Here is an 18,049-nt window from a genome sequence, read left to right on the forward strand (position 1 = left end):
CTCCAGATGCTGCAATTTGCAGAACTTAAACCTTTCTTGGTAACAGCAACCCTTTGTTCCACTCACCAATCCCATTGCCATTTCTGTAGTCATTCCAGCAGCTCTACATCCTTCCTAAAATGAGGACTACAGACCCTGTATGCAGTACTCATGGTGCAGCCTGACCATTGCCTTATACATAGAGACAATCACCTTTTCTCTGCTAGCAAAATTCCTGTATATCATTGACAAGACACCATGAGCTACTCTTGCAGCCTATCTGCACTGCTCAGAAAACTTCATATCTGACTGCACAATTACCTCTGGGTCTTTTTCATTCTCCGCTACTTTGAGTGTAGTACCACCCAGTTGGTACGTTACTCTAGGGTTACTGCTACCCATATGTAGTACATTTGTCAATGTTAAACTTCAGTTGCTGCCTCTCAGCCCATTTGCTCAACTTTTAAAAATTCTGTTGCAGTAGTGTACTATCATTACCATCATTAACAACCCATTAATGAGGCATATTCATTTTAAAATGAATAAGCCTCATTTTTAAGATAGCATACATATTATTGTACAATATTTGAAACTGATTCTTCATTAAGTTTCTAATATTTCTGTACATCTTTCAATGGAGCCGTAATAGAGATATAAATTTTGTATATTTGTAAAGCAGCAGAACAATTTTCTTAGAATCTGCAACTTTTACTCTGGGGAAAAGTTATATATATATATATATTTTTTTTTTTAACCAGTGTTATTGAGGTTTACGATTAATAGTATAATATGTGAATTGTGAATTAAATAATAAAATCCATGCTTAATAGCTATTGGTCTTTAATTTGAAGATCACATTAGATGTGATGAGGACGTCTTTGATTAACTGAAAGGCAATAAATAAAAACCTGACACCTTCAGAATGTTAAGAGATATCAATCCAAATTTAATTCTTCCCATTCTGGTTTTTTGTGCTGCAGTTTTCTTCTGTAATCTTCCAATTCCTACATAAAAAAAATGTATATATAAAAAATGAAAATTTATTTTCTATGTAATACACTACTGTCTGATTAATATTTATCATAAAAATAATGAATTTACTATTTTAAGTTTGTTTATGTCAGTCCCACAAGCTTGAATGAAAAAGGAGGAAGGGTGAAATCAGGAGCACTCAGCTATAAAACTGTTTACAATATCAATGATGAGTCCTTTGTTTAATGCTAGAGTAGCCTCTAAAAGTGATGCACAGCAATTCCCCCCTGGTTGGTACAAAAAGTGGAGGAGATCTCTCACATAAGCATGGACGAGGTGTGTGTGTAAAGAAGACAGTCCATTTGAGAAGAATTATAACCTGGAATTTGGAATATAGGTACACTAACAGGAAGGGGAATGGGTTAACAGAGATTTTAAAGAAGACCAAGGATAAGAATTGTTTGTGCGCAAAAAACAAGTGGAGGGAAGAAAGGTGAGAAAATTGGCAACATATATATGGAGTGTGCAGACAGGCAAAATGAAATTAGTACTGTTTTGGATAAGGATGTGAAAGTGGTGGAAAGGAAGAATGATAACTTGATAATGGTAAAACTGCTAATGGAAGGGAGGAGTAAATGTTTTGAGTGCACCACGGCAAGGTATGAACGAGGAGAGGAAAAACATTTTGGTTAGAGCTTGAGTACAACAGGAGTACCAAGTGGTGACCAGATCATTGTGGGGGGTTGGATTTGAATGGACAGGTTGAGAAGGATAAAGAGAGATTTAGTAGTAGAGTATATGGTTAGCAAGGACATGGGAATTAGAATGAAGAGAGGAAAATCTGCATTGGAAATAGTAGTAATCTATAATTTGATTATTGTATTTACATATTATCAGAAAAAAGATGAGCATAAAATGACATTCACTGAATGTCATTTTATGCTCATCTCCTTAATTCCTCCCTCCTACTAATTAAGAGGGAGGAACTAAGGCAATGCAATGCCTGGAGAGTGCTTACCAATAGCACAGATTGCTGGTTTTGGATATTTATATGAAAGTGAAGATGGTGAGAAAGGGGCAGGGGAAGAAGGCATAATATTTTTAGCAAGTTAAAGTGGTGAATGAAAAATGAAAAGGAAAATAATTTTTAAGGAAAGGGTATTCTAAAAGCAAATTGGAATTGCAATGGAGATGCAGAACTGCCACTTTTGAATTTCAAAAGCTGGAGATCAGGCATATGTAATCAGGAGGAAAATGAGATTTTTTTTGGAAAAAAGCAGGGTTTTTTTTTTTAGTTTACATTGCACTAGAAATTAAATTTCACACAGTTTATATTAAAATACAGCCATAGCATTTTTTTACCAGTACAGAATGCTTTTAAGCATTAGATTACTTTTAAAATTTTTTTTTGTCTGTGGATTTTTGCATTTGGTGTTTGGGGGTAGGTCCTTACCAATGTTCATGAGATGAGATTAGTTTTGTTACCATATAGAGTAGAAAAGATTGTCATGTGTTCTTACTTGATAACATAGCTAAAAGAGGTTCCGAATATCTGTTTTAATTTGTGTGCAGTGATAACATGATCTTTGTCATTTTTTACTACTTATTTGGGATGTATCTTTCTGCCCTGTGACTTTACAGTTATTGTTTTTCAAGGGGTTGCTCCTTTCAGGACCGGAGAGGTTAACTTTATTCACCAGGTTTCCAGCCCTGCCATGTGGAGGCAAGAGTACTTTGTTTGTGCGTGTTAGTTGTCTGACAACACCAGGGGTTCCCCCATCTTTGCATTGTGTTCTCTGTTTGTGTGACACAGAATTCTGTGGAGGCCAGAGATTTAAAAAAGTGTGTGGGGAGTGGTTTGTTGTGTAGTGTTATGTTCTGTTGTTTCTCTGACCATTTAGCTGTTGGGCCCCTATTAAAAGTGGGGGGGGGAGTGAACACTAGAATTTGGAACGGCCGAAAGAGGTTTATGAGAGCGGTTGAATTTAGACATTGATTAGAATTTGGCAGCTTTGCTAAGGGCATACTTGGACAGTTTAGTTAAAGTGGGGGGGGGGGGAGACTGAAGACTGGGGAAAACAGGTAGAAGGATGGGGATGATAGAGTAGGCATCCCCAAAGAGGTCAGTGGGGACAAGCTCCATCAGGTGAAGTATGGGGGGAAAAAAGTGCTGCCATAGAGTGAACAAGCAGCTGATATTAGTCTGTTGGTGGGATTAGAGTTAAAAAAGGAGAAAGAAAGTGACTTCCTTTTTGAGCCTTCTGTTACTTTTTCCTGTAGGTATTATATGGGCTAATTCCAGAAACTGAATAAAACATTGCCTATGAAATTGCTTGTTCACAAGAGCACTTCCGTCAGAAAGTAATGAAATTCTTTCCCCCCTACATGTAATAATAATTTATCAGAAATTAATGTGTCACATGATGCAATGTGACATATTATTGTGAAATCAATAAATAATATTTTAAAATTACTTTCTTTGTCTATGTGTTTTAGAACTATCCCCCTCCCTTTTCTGGTTCATTTAAATTACAAAGCAGTAGTAGTAAAGCAAATGATGCAAGAAAGCAAGCTTATATAGCAACAGCCAAAATAATAATAAAAAAAAAACATACACAGTTCACCCATTCGTACCCTCTAAGAATTTGTCTAGTTCTTCCTTGAATTTATTCAATCCACCCATTTCCACAACAATTGATGGAAGCCTGCTCCAACAATCAACCACCCTCTGGCTGAGGGCAAATTTCCCTGGTTACCTGCACCTGTTCCAGCAGTTCTACATCCTTCCTAAAGTGAAGTCTCCAGGATTTCAGGAAGGTTTTTTATACTTTTTATATGTTACTCAAGATGAGGCCTAACCATGGCCTTATACAAATGGATAATAACTGACTTATTCCTGCTAGCAAAGTTTCTGTATATCATTGACAAAACCCTATGAGCTGAGCTGGCAGCATGTCTGCACTGCTCAGAGTTTTATGTATGACTGCACAATTATCCTGAGGTCTTTTTCATTCTCCACTACCCGAGTGTAGCACTACACAGTTGGTAAGTTACTCTGCAGTTACTGCTACCCACAGTAGTACCTTGCATTTGTCAATGTTAAACTTCAGTTGCCATTTCTCAGCCCATTGACCCAATTTTCCCGGATCTTGTTGCAGTAGCTCACCTTAAAGACTGTCATTAACCACCCTACAAACCTTTGTATCATCTGCAAACCTAGACATTATGCCTGATATAACTTCATCAATATCATTGATAAATATTAAAAACAACAATGGACCCAGCACTGGACCCTGGGTAACTCCACTAATAACATTAGTCCACAAAGAGCAGTGCCCATTAATAACTACTTTCTGTCTTCTTCCACTTAACCATTGCTTTGTCTATAGCAGTAACTTAATTCCACATTGCTCCAGTTTGTACAGCAGTCTATTATGTGCAACAGTATAAAAAGCCTTCCTGAAATCCAGGTATATGATGGGAAAATAATTTTTTGCATCCAGTTCCATGGCCACTGTGTCATACTAACTTATCAGATTGGCTAGACAAAGTCACCCCTTAACAAATCCATGCTCTGATTGCAGTATATTTGCATGCCTGTTCAGATAGTCCTGCATTATTTTTTAACCAGTGATTCCATTATTTTCCCTGGAACAGATATTAAGCTAACAGGTCTGTAATTACTCACATTGTTCAATCCCCCCTTTGTGAATTTAAGGTCCTCCCCTGAATCCAAGGATGCTCTCATAATTATGGCTAATGGTTTGCTTATCTTTTTTGCTGGCTCCCTTAATATAATTAGATAGATTCCATCTATCCCAGGTGCTTTTTTATGTCCATCTTCAACCATTTCTCTTCCACATTCCTTTCAATTATCACAAAGTCATTTAGCTCCTCGCTAATTTGATAAATTTCTGGAATTCCATTCTCTAAAGAATTCCTTGTGGTTCAACCCCCCATACTTCTGCTGTTAATATAAGCATAGAAGTCTTTGCTGTTTTTCTTTGCATTCTTTGCCTGAGACTTTTCATAATCTGCTTTAGTTTACTTAACTTACTTTGTGACTTGATTACAGACTAATTTATATCTACCATAGGCTTCTGTATCACTTGATAATTTATATGCATTCCATGCACAGTCTTCTCTGCCATGTGTCTCAATAGTTCATCTGACATCCATTTAGGTCTTAGCTTTGAACAGTATTTCTTTGTTGGTATGAAAAGCCTAGTAGCTTCTTTGATTACTTCCCATTTAGAATTTGCTGTTGGTAACACCATCAGTTAGTCCCACTGCACAGAATTTAAAAACTCTGAAACCACTGTAGTCACCCTTACGAATGAAGCAAAAGCCTTTTCCTTTAACCTCAACAGTAGTTAGATATTTAATTAAATGCCACATTAGTACACTGTGATTGCCATCACCCAGTAGGTCTTTTACCTGCAGATTCTTAATGCATGAAGAATCATTGCTGATAAGTGATAGATGACTTTCATCAACCGGTGAAATACCACCACTTTGCTTATTGGAGGCTTGAAGTGGTGAAACCCATGTTTAGTCTCTAGAGCAAAGTTTCCGGCATCCCCCTTCCCCCATACTTCTCCTTCAACCCATGCATGGTACTAAGTACTAAAGGTTTTAATACCCTTCGCGTTTGGGGTTTCCATAAAAAAAAAAAAGAAACCAGATCAAGAGTATTGCTTCCTTTTGTTGCCTCTCTAACATGCTGCTGCTGCTGTAGAAAACAGTCATCCAAAAATCCACAAAAGTCTTGCTAGTGTGTGAGCGACCAAAACACAAATTCCAGCCAACATCTGGAAAGTTAAACTCATCCATTATGAGCCATTATGATTTGCTGGCCCACTCTATTTCTCTGTACAGCTTTTTGTTATACTCATCACAGTCAGGTATATAACACACACCTACTCTCAATTTTGTTTTCTCAGTGCTTATATCACACCAAAGTGACTCAGTGTTGCATTGATCATGCGTCAACTGGATTTACTGCCTTATATTTAATATGCTTAACTAGAGCATAATCCCTCCACCTCTCCTGTCCTCTCTGTTCTTCCTGTATAGATTGCACTCCCCCATATTCAAATTCAGCATCACTTATGTCTGAGTGACACCATGTTTCTGCTATTCCTACAACATCTGTATTTGATGAATTATTCAGTATTTCAGACTCATCAAATTTATTTACAATGCTCCTAGCATTAGTGTACATACAAGTATATATGCACATGTTCTTACACTTAGTTATCCTACTAACAAGCCGATATATTTATTTGTTTCATGATGATCCACAGCTGGGCCTGAAGTCTCAGACACCTTTTTTTCCAGGTTGCTGCATGTACCGATAGTAGCAGTGCAAGAATCACTTTTGCCTCTGCCTGCAGCACTAGTTAAGCTATTAGTCTATGTATCCCTCCAAGCTAGCAGTTTTCTGATCCATCACTGCCTCGATCTATCTGACCTATCATCTCGATAGTATCAGCAAATATTTTTGCATACTTTCTATTCAAGTGTATCCCATTCCTGTAAAAACAGTTTCTCCTGTTAACAAGCAACAGACCATGCTAAGAAATATTCTACCCCATGAGCCTTGCACAATCTCTCCAGGGCCAAAATTGATTGACAAGGCACTGAACGTATACGCTCTACTATTGTGTCTAGACAGAATTGCAGGCACTTTCAAATTCAATCCTTCGCGATTTTTTGCTAACTTTGCCCTGTACTTGTTAAGTAAATCCTCAGATCTCCTACTCTTAATATCATTATTCCCAAAGTGTACAACAATATCACCTTTTGTGTTTGTAAAAGTACATTAAGAACTTATTAAAATGAAATCCCATATACAGGCAAGTGCCCCTTTCTCTAATGTTCATAAAGGATAATTACTCCATGTTGCTGTATGGGATTTTATTTTAATAGGTGTTTAATGCTTGCATTTTTTCTAGTTTAATTTCATCATAACTAAAGGAAAGCAGTTAGGAGGTAAGTTCTAACATATAAGATTTTCCAATTTCTTTATGCCAATTTGAAAGTGAATACATTTGGAACTTTTTATCCAATCAAGATTATCCAGAAATTCTTTAGAAGGCATACCTTGCTTAATAACAGTTCATTTAATGACATTCCATTATAATGATACTTGAAAATTACCACCAATATTTGGTTTGTGATGTCCCTCACCTCATTATAATGACATGTTAAAAATTATTTCCAAAAATATTTAAAAGCATGCTCCAAGCTGAGTAAAAATAAATCATTGTTGCGATGTTTATTGCCAAACTGAAGCATTATTTATTAAGTATAAGGTATTCTATATGCTATTTTTATTTGTTCACCATTTACCCCATTCTTTATTGGCTTCACTTTAACAGTCCCATTTTGGACTCATTTTAAAAAATGGACCTAACTGCTCATGAAAGGAATTAAGATATCAAAATGTGAATAGAACTTGGAGAAATCTATAGTCTGTATTCAAAATTGCCTTGGACTGGGAAAGGTAGCACATGATACTAAAGAAACATAGTGGAGATTGCAAAAAAGTCTGGCTTGAATAATGTAATGTAAAGTATGATGTGGTCAATTTACTCGAATCACAGGTGACAACTGAACTCCTCAAAACTGAAGACCAAAGAATATGACACAAAGGTGAAGAAATGCTAATGCTGCAGATCACAAAATTAATAACAACCAAGTATGTCAGAAACTTTTACCCATACAGAAACTCCAGGAGCCATCTCTGCCTAGAAAGATAAAGACACTCAAAGGAGCAGCAGAATTAGCAGGGAGATAGAAAAGCATACGAATATTACTGGCTATTTATGAAGAGAAGAAGAATGTGTAGATGTCAATAAACATATTTTAAACAATCTCATTCGCTTACAACAAAAGATTAAAAAAAAAAGGATCCAAAATTCTCAAGAAAGGGAGAAGCAGCATGGAAGGAAGTTAAGGCATCAAATTTTAATAGAGCTTGGAGAAATCTGTGGTCTGACTGTATTCAAAATTCAAAGCAACCAAAAACAACTTCAACAACCAATTGTATTCAAATTATTAACACTAAGGACATTTAAAAGTTTTAACCCATTTAGAAACTCCAATGACCATCTCCACTGAGAAAGATGAAGACATACAAAGGAGCAGCAAAATTAAGAGGAACCTCTTAAAAAGCATGCAAATATTATCAGCTATTTATGAAGAGAGGAAGAAATTTATGTAGATGTCAACAGACATGTTTAAAACAACTCTAACCTTGTTCATCTTTAAAAAAAAAAATGATTCCTTGTCTGTGAACAAAGATAAAGGGAAAACAATGTTAATTTTTTTATTCTATATTTTTTCTTTTTTTTCATTGTTATAGGCCTAACAGGGATGAATGCACATTAAATTTCAGCACAAAGTTTCAGTCTTCCATTATTATTATTTTACTATTTAGTTAGCCAGTTGTTATTACTTAATTTATGCAAAATAAGTGAGTCTATTTCTATTATTGCTGAACTCTAACAACTGTTATATTTAAAATATTACTACTTAAAATTTTTTTTAAAGGAACACAGCTATCATTTTACTACAGGAGTACATGGGAAATTGCCAATCAGTTAATGACATTTCTCTTAATGACTCATTTTAGAGGAAGCTAACCTAACCCTGCATTAAGTGAGGTATACCTGTAATGGCCTCCGTAGCTGAGTGGTCAGGAGCGGGAGTGCAATAGCACACGCTCTTTGAGTAGACCGGGGTTCAAGCCCCTGACTGCTGAGTACAGTTGATCTGCCAACCCACACTGGACCAGTGTGGCAGATTATGGTCCATTCTCGCAACATGAATTGTTGAGGAGGCTTCCATCCTGCAGTGGGTTGATAATGGCTGCAGTTTACCTTTTTTTTTTTTTTTTTTTTAACCTGTAATGGCTAATGGCAAATTTAGTCCTCTATGCTATGAGAGTATAGGGATTTCACTACTTGTCAATAATTAGAAGTCTGGATTGCATTCAAGTCATGCTGATGACTTGGAGCAAATTCTAAGGTCTTCAATTAGTTAGCAGATCTCAGGCAGAGGTAGAAGAGTTCCCCTGATACTAGAGAGTACTAGAGAGTGGAAGAGTACTAAAGGCACCCTACCACACCCATTCAAACCTGCCTCTGCTAGACCTCCACATCCAAGCACGACCCTGTGGTCCCCCTGTGCCTCCACTCTCTATCACACCCTCACCACCATTAAAGCTGTCTGATAAGGACAGCCTTCATGATGTCATCATCCCTCTGATATGCCTTAATATAGTTACTGATACACAATATTGTGTATCAATATCAAGTAATGATAATTTAAAATAAATAGATAAGATCAATGAGAAATCACACACTGATAATCTCTTGCCCTTTATACTTGAAAGGAATCATGAAACAAAAAAACAGATTTGGAAACACATAACTGGAAGTGTCTCACAAAAATTGAAAGGATAGTTCAGTTTGTAGATGACATGCTGTTACATATGTCTTCAATAAATTTGCAAATTATGTGCATATTTGGTAAATCATGCAGATTATTCAGTTTGTGAGTAACCCACAAACTGAATAATCTGCACAAGGATAATTAATATTTTAATTCTTTTACATAACTTATTTACAACCATAACTTCTCTAAAGAGAAGTTATGGTTGTAAATGTTTTTAGGTTGTTTTCTGCTAGTCAGCTCACCAGCCCATTAAGGCATGGGTTGGCTCTAGTTGAAAATGCACACTTCTAGCATTTTCCAGAATTTCCATGACCAGTGTGGCACTAAGTACAATACAGCCAGGCCTCGCATAACGCGAGTTCGATTAACGCGATTTTCAGTTAACGCTATTTGAAAAATTATACCACTTTTCACTTTACACGATGTAAATTTCCAGTTAAAGCGATTTTTTTTATCCGATGGTTGAAAAAGATTTGAATCGCGCGTTAAGCTTACCGCGAGTCGTACAGTCAATAAACAAACGTTTGCCTGCTGCCTGCTTCGGTGTGTTCCATCAACCATCGGAAGAAGACGTGTTACTTGTTTGTCTCCTGCTAATAAAGTCAATGCACACTTGCATAAAAATTCAAATTTTTAAATGAGCCAGATGAAAATTTTACCGCAAAGGAGATAACAGTAAAAGAATTAGATGAAATCTTTCGTATCGCATAGAACCTGAAACAAAAGGTTTGAGGTTCTCTGCAGTATTTATTTCGCCAGGGCCTAGAGAAGATTGTTGTCCGCTATCGGAAATTGATTGATGAAAAGAGAAAGTCAACACTGTTCAAATATTTCCGGAACAGTCATTTCTTCATTGTGTATTTTATGTCAGAGGTTCCCAAACTTTCTCGGATCACAGCGCCCTTAGTGTCTCAGTAATTTTTTCAAGGCGCACCCAGACCAAAAGAAATACCTAACCATTACGTTTAGTAGTTAGGTCCAAACAACTTAAATAAGAAATGCTGAAACTGTGAACTACCTTGGGTGGTTCACGTGGTGTCCAACAGATGTTGAGTATCGCTGTGTTTCCCTCGAAAATTTAAAACATTCCGCGGCGCACAGTTTGGGAATCGCTATTTTATGCAATAAACATTTAATTCCATAATTATTTTCATTATCTTTTACATTGTATACAGTTAAAAGTTATTTAAAAGGTATTTTTTAAATTCTTTATGGACATTCCAGAAGGTCAAGGACCAGTTATTCGATTAATGCATTTCCGTTTTGTGCGATGCGGGTCGAATTAATCGCATTAATTGAGGCCAGCCTGTATAAACTTTTGTACCATGAACAAAAGTTTAGATTTTTTTTTTTTTAAAACAAGGACAGTAAATTTATCATTTCTTTCCACCATTGCAGGAGTCCCATCAGTTGTGACTGATGTTAAGCATATTAACCTTTTCACCAGTGGATTGGCTGAACATGGGCAGGCTCCCTAATAGTCAGTTTCTGATATAGAGTGCTATGAACTGAGTTTCTTCCTGAAATTTTGGAGTTTTGTAAAAATGAAAACATTGTACTTAAATGCTTTTAAATATTAATTTCTTCTCATTTTGACTTTATTCTCAGCACTGTGGTAAAATTATTGTCAAAAATCAAACCAGAATTGTAAAATAAATAAATAAATGAAAATAAAGAAATCTTAAAATATGGTTAAAAAAAATAAACTTGTTACTTTTTTTTTCCTCCTGAAGGTATTATATCCTTTATATCTGTTAATATATCACTTAGTTTGATTTTCTTGATCTGATTATCAAATATCTTCAATTTCTAGCTTTTTTAAAAATGGCTCCCAACAAGTGCAATGTTCTTCTCTGAATTTCACAACAATTTTTGTGCTACCATCTATTAAAATTGTCTATTATTAGTTGAAACTACAGATAAAGAGCATAGCATGTTGAAAACAAAATTACAGACATCATTTGAAATGTACTAGAAATAACTTTATAAAAAAAGCAATGTATAAATGGACTCTCAGGAACTTGCATATAAAAAACACAGATCAAATGTATATATGTACATTAGATTGAATACGTACATGATCATGTAAAGGTTAAGAAGTAAATCAATAATTTCCAATGTTACCTTTTAAAAATATTACATAAAAAAAATATATATATATTACATATATCCTCCCATTTGATTTGATTTGATTTGATTTTTTATGGTGCATTGGCAGCTAAGGCCATAATGCGCCAAGTCAAATTTTAAAATGCTATTAAACATTTTGGTAGCCAAGGCTACCACGTCAAACAATTATTGTGTTAAAAAGGTATAAAAGTAAAAGCATAAAACTTAGATCTTTGTATAAAAATTAATAAATTGTAAAAAGTTAAAAACGTCAGACATATTGTGTCTGTCACCTATAATCTGACCGAGTGTAAATGGCTCAGTCAAATTATTAAAAGCGGTAAAATACAAGCGTCGTGCTTCTATAAAAACGGAACATTCTATTAAAATATGATGGACGGTTAAAATAACATTACACATCTCACACATAGGTGGGTCATCCGCTCTCAGCAAGTAGGAATGGGTTAGATGACTATGACCTATGCGGAGCCGAGCAAGAACAACTTCCTCTCTTCGGACCCTGCGTAGACTGGACTGCCATTGCATAATTACAGGCTTGATGTGATGTAATTTATTTGTGGCCTGTCCATGCCAAGAATCTTGCCATTGGGAAAGCAGTTTAGAACGTATTATTTGCCTGTAGTCTGTATAGGGGACTGACAGGCAATGATTATCCAGGGAAATGGCTGATTTGGCAGTGGCATCAGCCGATTCATTTCCCCGGATCCCAATGTGGCTTGGGATCCAGCAAAAGCGAATATCGAATTCTAATTTCTTGAGAGAAAAAAGAATCTGCCGGATCCTGGACAGGATCGGATGAGGGTTAAAACCCACCAATACCAGAGCCTGTAACACGCTCGACGAATCGCAATAAATCATATACCTCTGGTAGTCGCGATTTTTAATGTGATCTAGGGCTGATTGTATTGCATGCAACTCTGCAGTATAAATGCTAGTTTCTTGTGGGATCTTATAGGATAATGTTTTGTGAGGGAACACAACAGCGATCCCACATGACATTCTAACTTTGAGCCATCTGTATAGATTGGCAGAAAGTCAGAATACTGCTGTCTATGTGATGCAAAGAGTTGCTGGTAGACAGATGGCGGTGTAGTAGCCTTCTCCCAGATCTTAAGGGAGAAGTCACAAGTTGGAAAATGAGCATGCCAGGGTGGAAAGAATTGCCTTGGTGACTGGGCAACGTTGTCTACCGTCAAGTTCAGCTCATTCAGCAGCCCTTGAATGCGAATACCAAAAGGTTTGTTGGCAGTCCGACGGGTGTTGTAGAGGTTTTTCCAGCGTGGCTCAAAAACGGATGGCCACGTGGGATGATCGGGCAGGGATTTTAATTTGAAGGCGTACTGTAAGGACAACTGCTTACGTCGAAGAGACAGAGATGGTTCATTTGCTTCAACGTAAAGGCTTTGGACAGGAGATGTGCGAAATGCTCCAGTGGCTGTCCGGATGGCTTGATGGTGGATTGGATCTAACCACCGAAGTGCACTATCTCTAGCAGAACCATAGACCTGAGACCCATAGTCGAGTTTGGAACGGACACGTGCCCGATAGAGACGAAGAAGGGTAGCACGATCTGCGCCCCGTGAGGTTGACGAAAGGGCACGAAGGATGTTAAGCCCTTTGACACATCTTGTCCTCAGCTGACGAATATGTTGTAAGAATGTCAGCTTTTTGTCGAAAATAAGTCCAAGGAATTTGAATTCTGCTACAACTGGAATGTTATTTTGCCCAAGCCTTAATTCTGGGTCAGGATGAAGATTACATTTGCAACAGAAGTGTACACAAACAGTCTTCTGTGATGAAAATCTGAACCCATTAGCCAAAGACCAAGCTGTAAGATGATCAATGGTTTTCTGCAGTTGCCTTTCAATGACCCTCATATTGCATGAATGACAAAATATAGCAAAGTCATCAACATAGAGGGCATTGTTTACAGTGGGTGGAAGTTGTTCTACGATAGAGTTTATTTTGATTGCGAAAAGCGTGACACTTAGAACGGATCCTTGTGGGACTCCCTCTTCCTGAGAGAAAACTCGAGAGAGGGTGGATCCTAAACGGATTTGAAATTGGCGATTCGAAAGAAAGTTTTTAATAAAAAGAGGAAGGTTACCTCTAAGACCAAAGTTATAGAGGTCTTTTAAAATCCCAAATCGTGAGGCTGTGTCGTACGCTTTTTCAATATCAAAGAAAACTGCTACCAAATGCTCGGATTTAATAAAAGAATCACGAATGGACGTTTCCAATCGGATTAAATGATCCAGAGTGGATCGATTTCTTCGGAAGCCGCACTGTGTCCTGGAAAGCAGACCATTTGTTTCTAAATACCATACGAGGCGTGCATTAACCATTCTTTCCAGGACTTTGCACAAACAGCTTGTCAGAGCAATAGGACGATAGTTACTTGGATTGCTAGGGTCTTTTCCTGGTTTTGGGAAAGCAAGGACGATAGCCCTTTGCCAGGAATCCGGAAATTGTTTGTGAATAAAAATTTTGTTAAACAGAATTAAAAGGTGATCCTTAGATTGTGGTGAGAGGTGTTTTAACATTTCGTAGTGGATGTCATCAGGCCCCCCAGCACTTGCATGCGTGAGAGCGAGTGCTGCATTTAACTCTTCCTGTAAAAAGGGCTTGTTATATGATTCAAGCCCTTTTGAAGAGAAGTTCGGTGGGTTTTTCTCAATTTTCTTTTTTAGGGCCAAAAACTCTGCGGGAAAGGATGTTGTTGCAGAGATTTTTGCAAATATTTCCCCTAGACTATTTGCAACTGCAGTTCGATCTGCAATTGGACATCCGTTCTGCTCGAGGATCACTGAAGGGCATGGTGGATATTTTCCCTTCATTTTCCGGATCTTATCCCAGACTACTTTTGAGCTAGCAGCCTGAGTTATGGAAGATGTAAAACGAATCCAAGATTTCCTTTGGCTCTGACGTCGTACGTAACGTGCTGTTGCACGTGCACGTTTGAATGATATTAAATTTTCAGTGGTGGGATATCGGCGGAATATCCCCCACGCTTTGTTTTGTGCTTTTTTTTGCTGCCGTGCATTCTGAATTCCACCAAGGTTTGGGAAATAATGGGAACCGGCTGGATGATTTTGGGATTGCAATTGCAGCTGCTTGGACAATCGTTTCTGTGACATACATGACTGCTTCATTGATTGGTTCCTGACTGACTGTAGCAATGTCAAAGTTTGCCAGATATTGAAAGGCATTCCAGTCAGCCTGATCAATCTTCCACCTCGGTAAACTAAATGGCAGACACTGTCTTCCACTAGTTAGGGTGGTTATCACGGGGAAGTGATCGCTTCCATATGGATTTTCTTCTACCTCCCAAGTAAGTGAAGGAAGGAGAGAAGGGGAGCAGATAGAAAGATCAATGGCAGAGAATGTACGGGTAGGCATGTGGAAGAAGGTGTTTGTTCCCACATTTAGGAGGGAGAGATCATTGTCAGTGAGCATATGCTCTATGACTCGTCCCCTTCCATTGATGTCAGCACTACCCCACAGAGTGTTATGTCCATTGAAGTCCCCAAGAATTAAACTTGGGAGTGGAACGCCAGGGCTACCCAGACACTATACCCGCACCGCCGCCAGCCTGAATCCTGTCCCTCGGACCATGAGGGTAGGGGCGTGGCATTGACACGGTTGACCCTCGCAGGCGAGCCTACTAGCCGATTGATCCTAGCCGGGCCTTCCAGGGAAGGCAATTGCATGATAAGATCTTTCTGCGGGATGTCAATCCCAGGTGGCAAATAAACAGAGCAGACAGTTAATAAGAACCCCACTGTAAGGCGAATTGCTACAGCTTCAATGCTAGTTGTAAGCTGCAAAGGCTGAAATGGGATCTGGTTGCCGACAAGGATTGCGACTCCTCCGTGGGCAGGACCATCCACAATTCTATCCTTATGAATGATGGTAATGTTATGCATGGTGGGGTCATCATTTGCCTTTAAATAAGTCTCCTGTATGCAAAAGCAAACTGGTTTGTGCTTTTGCAGGAGTGCCTTGATGTCGTCAGTATTTTGCCGGAATCCACGACAATTCCACTGTAGGAATTTAGCCATTATTTGGACTTGGTGGGTCCATCAGGCGGCTTCCGAGGTGCTGAGGGCTTAATTTTGTCAGTCTTGGATTTATCTTTCCTGGGGAAGTATGGACGCTGTCCTGTGTCCATTTCTTCCTCAGCGAAGAGTTCCAAAACTGACTCATCATGTACCTCCTTCTGCTCGACATCCATGTTTTCCTGGGTACTAGGTGTTACTTCCCCTTTCTTATTCTTTTCTTTTGCTTTTGTTACTTGTGGAGCATTTGGAGGTACCGATATAGGAGTGGCAGCTGATTGGTCCTTCTGTGCAGGTTTTTGGGAGCTTAAAAGATAATGTGCAATGGGAGTAAATGATTCTTTTGGAGCGACGGACATGTCCGTCTGAGTCCCAATCGAACACCTCCCTGCTACCTTCTGGGCGTAGGTAGGTGTTTTGATGTTAAGAGGTTTCACTGCTTTTCTTGCCTCCTGGTATGATATGTTTAGCTCTGCCTTCAGCCGTTGAATTTTTTTTTCTTCTTTCCACCTCTGGCATGCCCTTGAATAGGCCGGATGTTCTCCCTCACAGTTAATGCAGGTGGGTTTAGTGGCTGAACATGCTGTTGTTTCGTGGTCCTTTGCACCGCACTGGGCACATGCAAGGACTCCACGGCAGGCCATTTGAGAATGTCCATACTTCTGACATTTAAAACACCGTTGATGTATCCAGCTTTAATCTCATCAGGAGGTTTGGGAGAGTTAAAAGTCAGGATAACACTCCTGGTTTTAACTATTTTTCCATCCCTTCGCGCAGTGATTCTCTTGACGGCAGTAACTCCCTGTGGTTTTAATTCGGAGCAGATTTCCTCCTCGGTGACGTCGAGAAGGTCCCACTCCGAAATGACACCTCTCGATGAATTTAGTGTTCTGTGTGGTGTCACTGTTATGGGTATACCTCCGATTGATGTTACTCGGAGTAGATGTTCAGACTGCCTGTCATTTTTTGTTTCAATCAAGAGGTCCCCAGAACGGAGCCTCTTAACTGACTTGGGTGTACCTGCTAACCCATCCAACCCTTTTTGTATAAAAAAGGGCGACATTTTACCAATCGGTGTTTCGTTGGTGGAATGCATTATTAAGAACCTTGGGACAGGCCCTGATGGTAGTTCGGTTCGCTGCCTCTTTGTAGCAATAATGCTATCTGCCTCTCCGTCATTATTTTCAGATAGGGACCGGGTTGGGGCCCCTGAAGGAATATGTTTATCAGGATTCATGAAGTTTTTTAAATTGTTCAGTGCCCGGGCTCCCCACCCACCATGGAGCCCAAAGGGACGCCCACTACCCGGCATGCAATAAATGCGCTCAGGAGTGGAACGCCAGGGCTACCCAGACACTATACCCGCACCGCCGCCAGCCGGAATCCTGTCCCTCGGACCATGAGGGTAGGGGCGTGGCATTGACACGGTTGACCCTCGCAGGCGAGCCTACTAGCCGATTGATCCTAGCTCGGCCTTCCAGGACTACCCGTCTTGTCGAAGCAGGGGCCAAAGTGGTGTATTGAAGCTGGGCCCCTCAACCACCAGGATCCCCCTTTCCGAATTTCCACAGGTCGCAGCGCACAGCAAACACACCGGATTCCATTGATGTAAGCCTGGAACCTGGGCTGTGGGCGTTGGATCCCAGTGATGCTAGTCTGGAAGTCCAGCAGCGTCACTGGGAGGTCCCTTCACCACGTACAGGTGCCCACGTCGAGGGGTATATCCTCCCAAACTGGTCCTGATTTTCAACGGCAATAATTTCAAGAGGTCCTCTTCAGAATGATTTTTAGTGATTTTTCTCCTGCAAATTCACTAAAAACCATTCTCACTATGACTGCTAGCTGAGCTGTTAGACAAATCTGTTCTTTCATCAGATTGTAAGGAATATTAGTCACATTTGCTGAGATCACTCTTTGGTTGAACATGCAAAACATCTTCTAACCTTTTAGCATTAGCATTAGTAGAGGCATTTGATGCAAGAAAGCAAGCTTATGCAGCATCAGCCAAAAAAAAAAAACCCACTTCCACTTCACCCCTCTGTTCGTTCAAAATACCTGTCCAGCTGAGCCTTAAACTTATTTAGGCTATCAACCTCCACCACAAGGGATGGAAGTCTGTTCCACCAACCAACCACCCGCTGGCTAAAGGCAAATTTCCGCACGTCTATCCTACATCTGTCTTTCCTCAATTTGAATTTATGCCCTCTCAGGTGATTTTTCTGAGCTAGAGGAAGAATCCCATCAGCATTGAGCATGCTCAAACCATTCAAGGCTTTATACACCTCTATCAGATCACCTCGCTGGTGCCTAGTCTCCAGACACTGTAATTTGCAAAACTTAAGCCTTTCTTCGTAAGAGCACCCCTTTGTTCCATTCACTAATCTTGTTGCCCTTCTCTGTACTCGTTCCAGCAGCTCTACATCCTTCTTGAAATGAGGCCTCCAGAC

The 18,049-nt window shown here is 39.1% G+C and overlaps 1 protein-coding gene across 4 annotated transcripts in view; it reads right to left on the reverse strand.

The window, feature by feature from the left end:
* Positions 1-869: 869 nt before the first annotated feature.
* LOC150084726 (cytoplasmic dynein 2 light intermediate chain 1) overlaps positions 870-18,049 on the reverse strand; it is a 245,046-nt gene continuing 227,866 nt past the window's right edge. For all 4 annotated transcript variants that reach the window (XM_090376577.1, XM_090376579.1, XM_090376576.1 and 1 more), the window contains one exon: positions 870-983. In XM_090376577.1, coding sequence (XP_090232703.1) covers positions 915-983 — 69 coding nt within the window. In that variant the 3' untranslated portion in view covers positions 870-914. The remainder of the gene's footprint in view (positions 984-18,049) is intronic.

This window comes from Mastigoproctus giganteus, chromosome 6 (genome assembly GCF_048544385.1).
Source record: "Mastigoproctus giganteus isolate SK-2022 chromosome 6, ASM4854438v1, whole genome shotgun sequence".
In the NCBI taxonomy this organism is placed as follows: Eukaryota; Metazoa; Arthropoda; class Arachnida; order Uropygi; family Thelyphonidae; genus Mastigoproctus; species Mastigoproctus giganteus.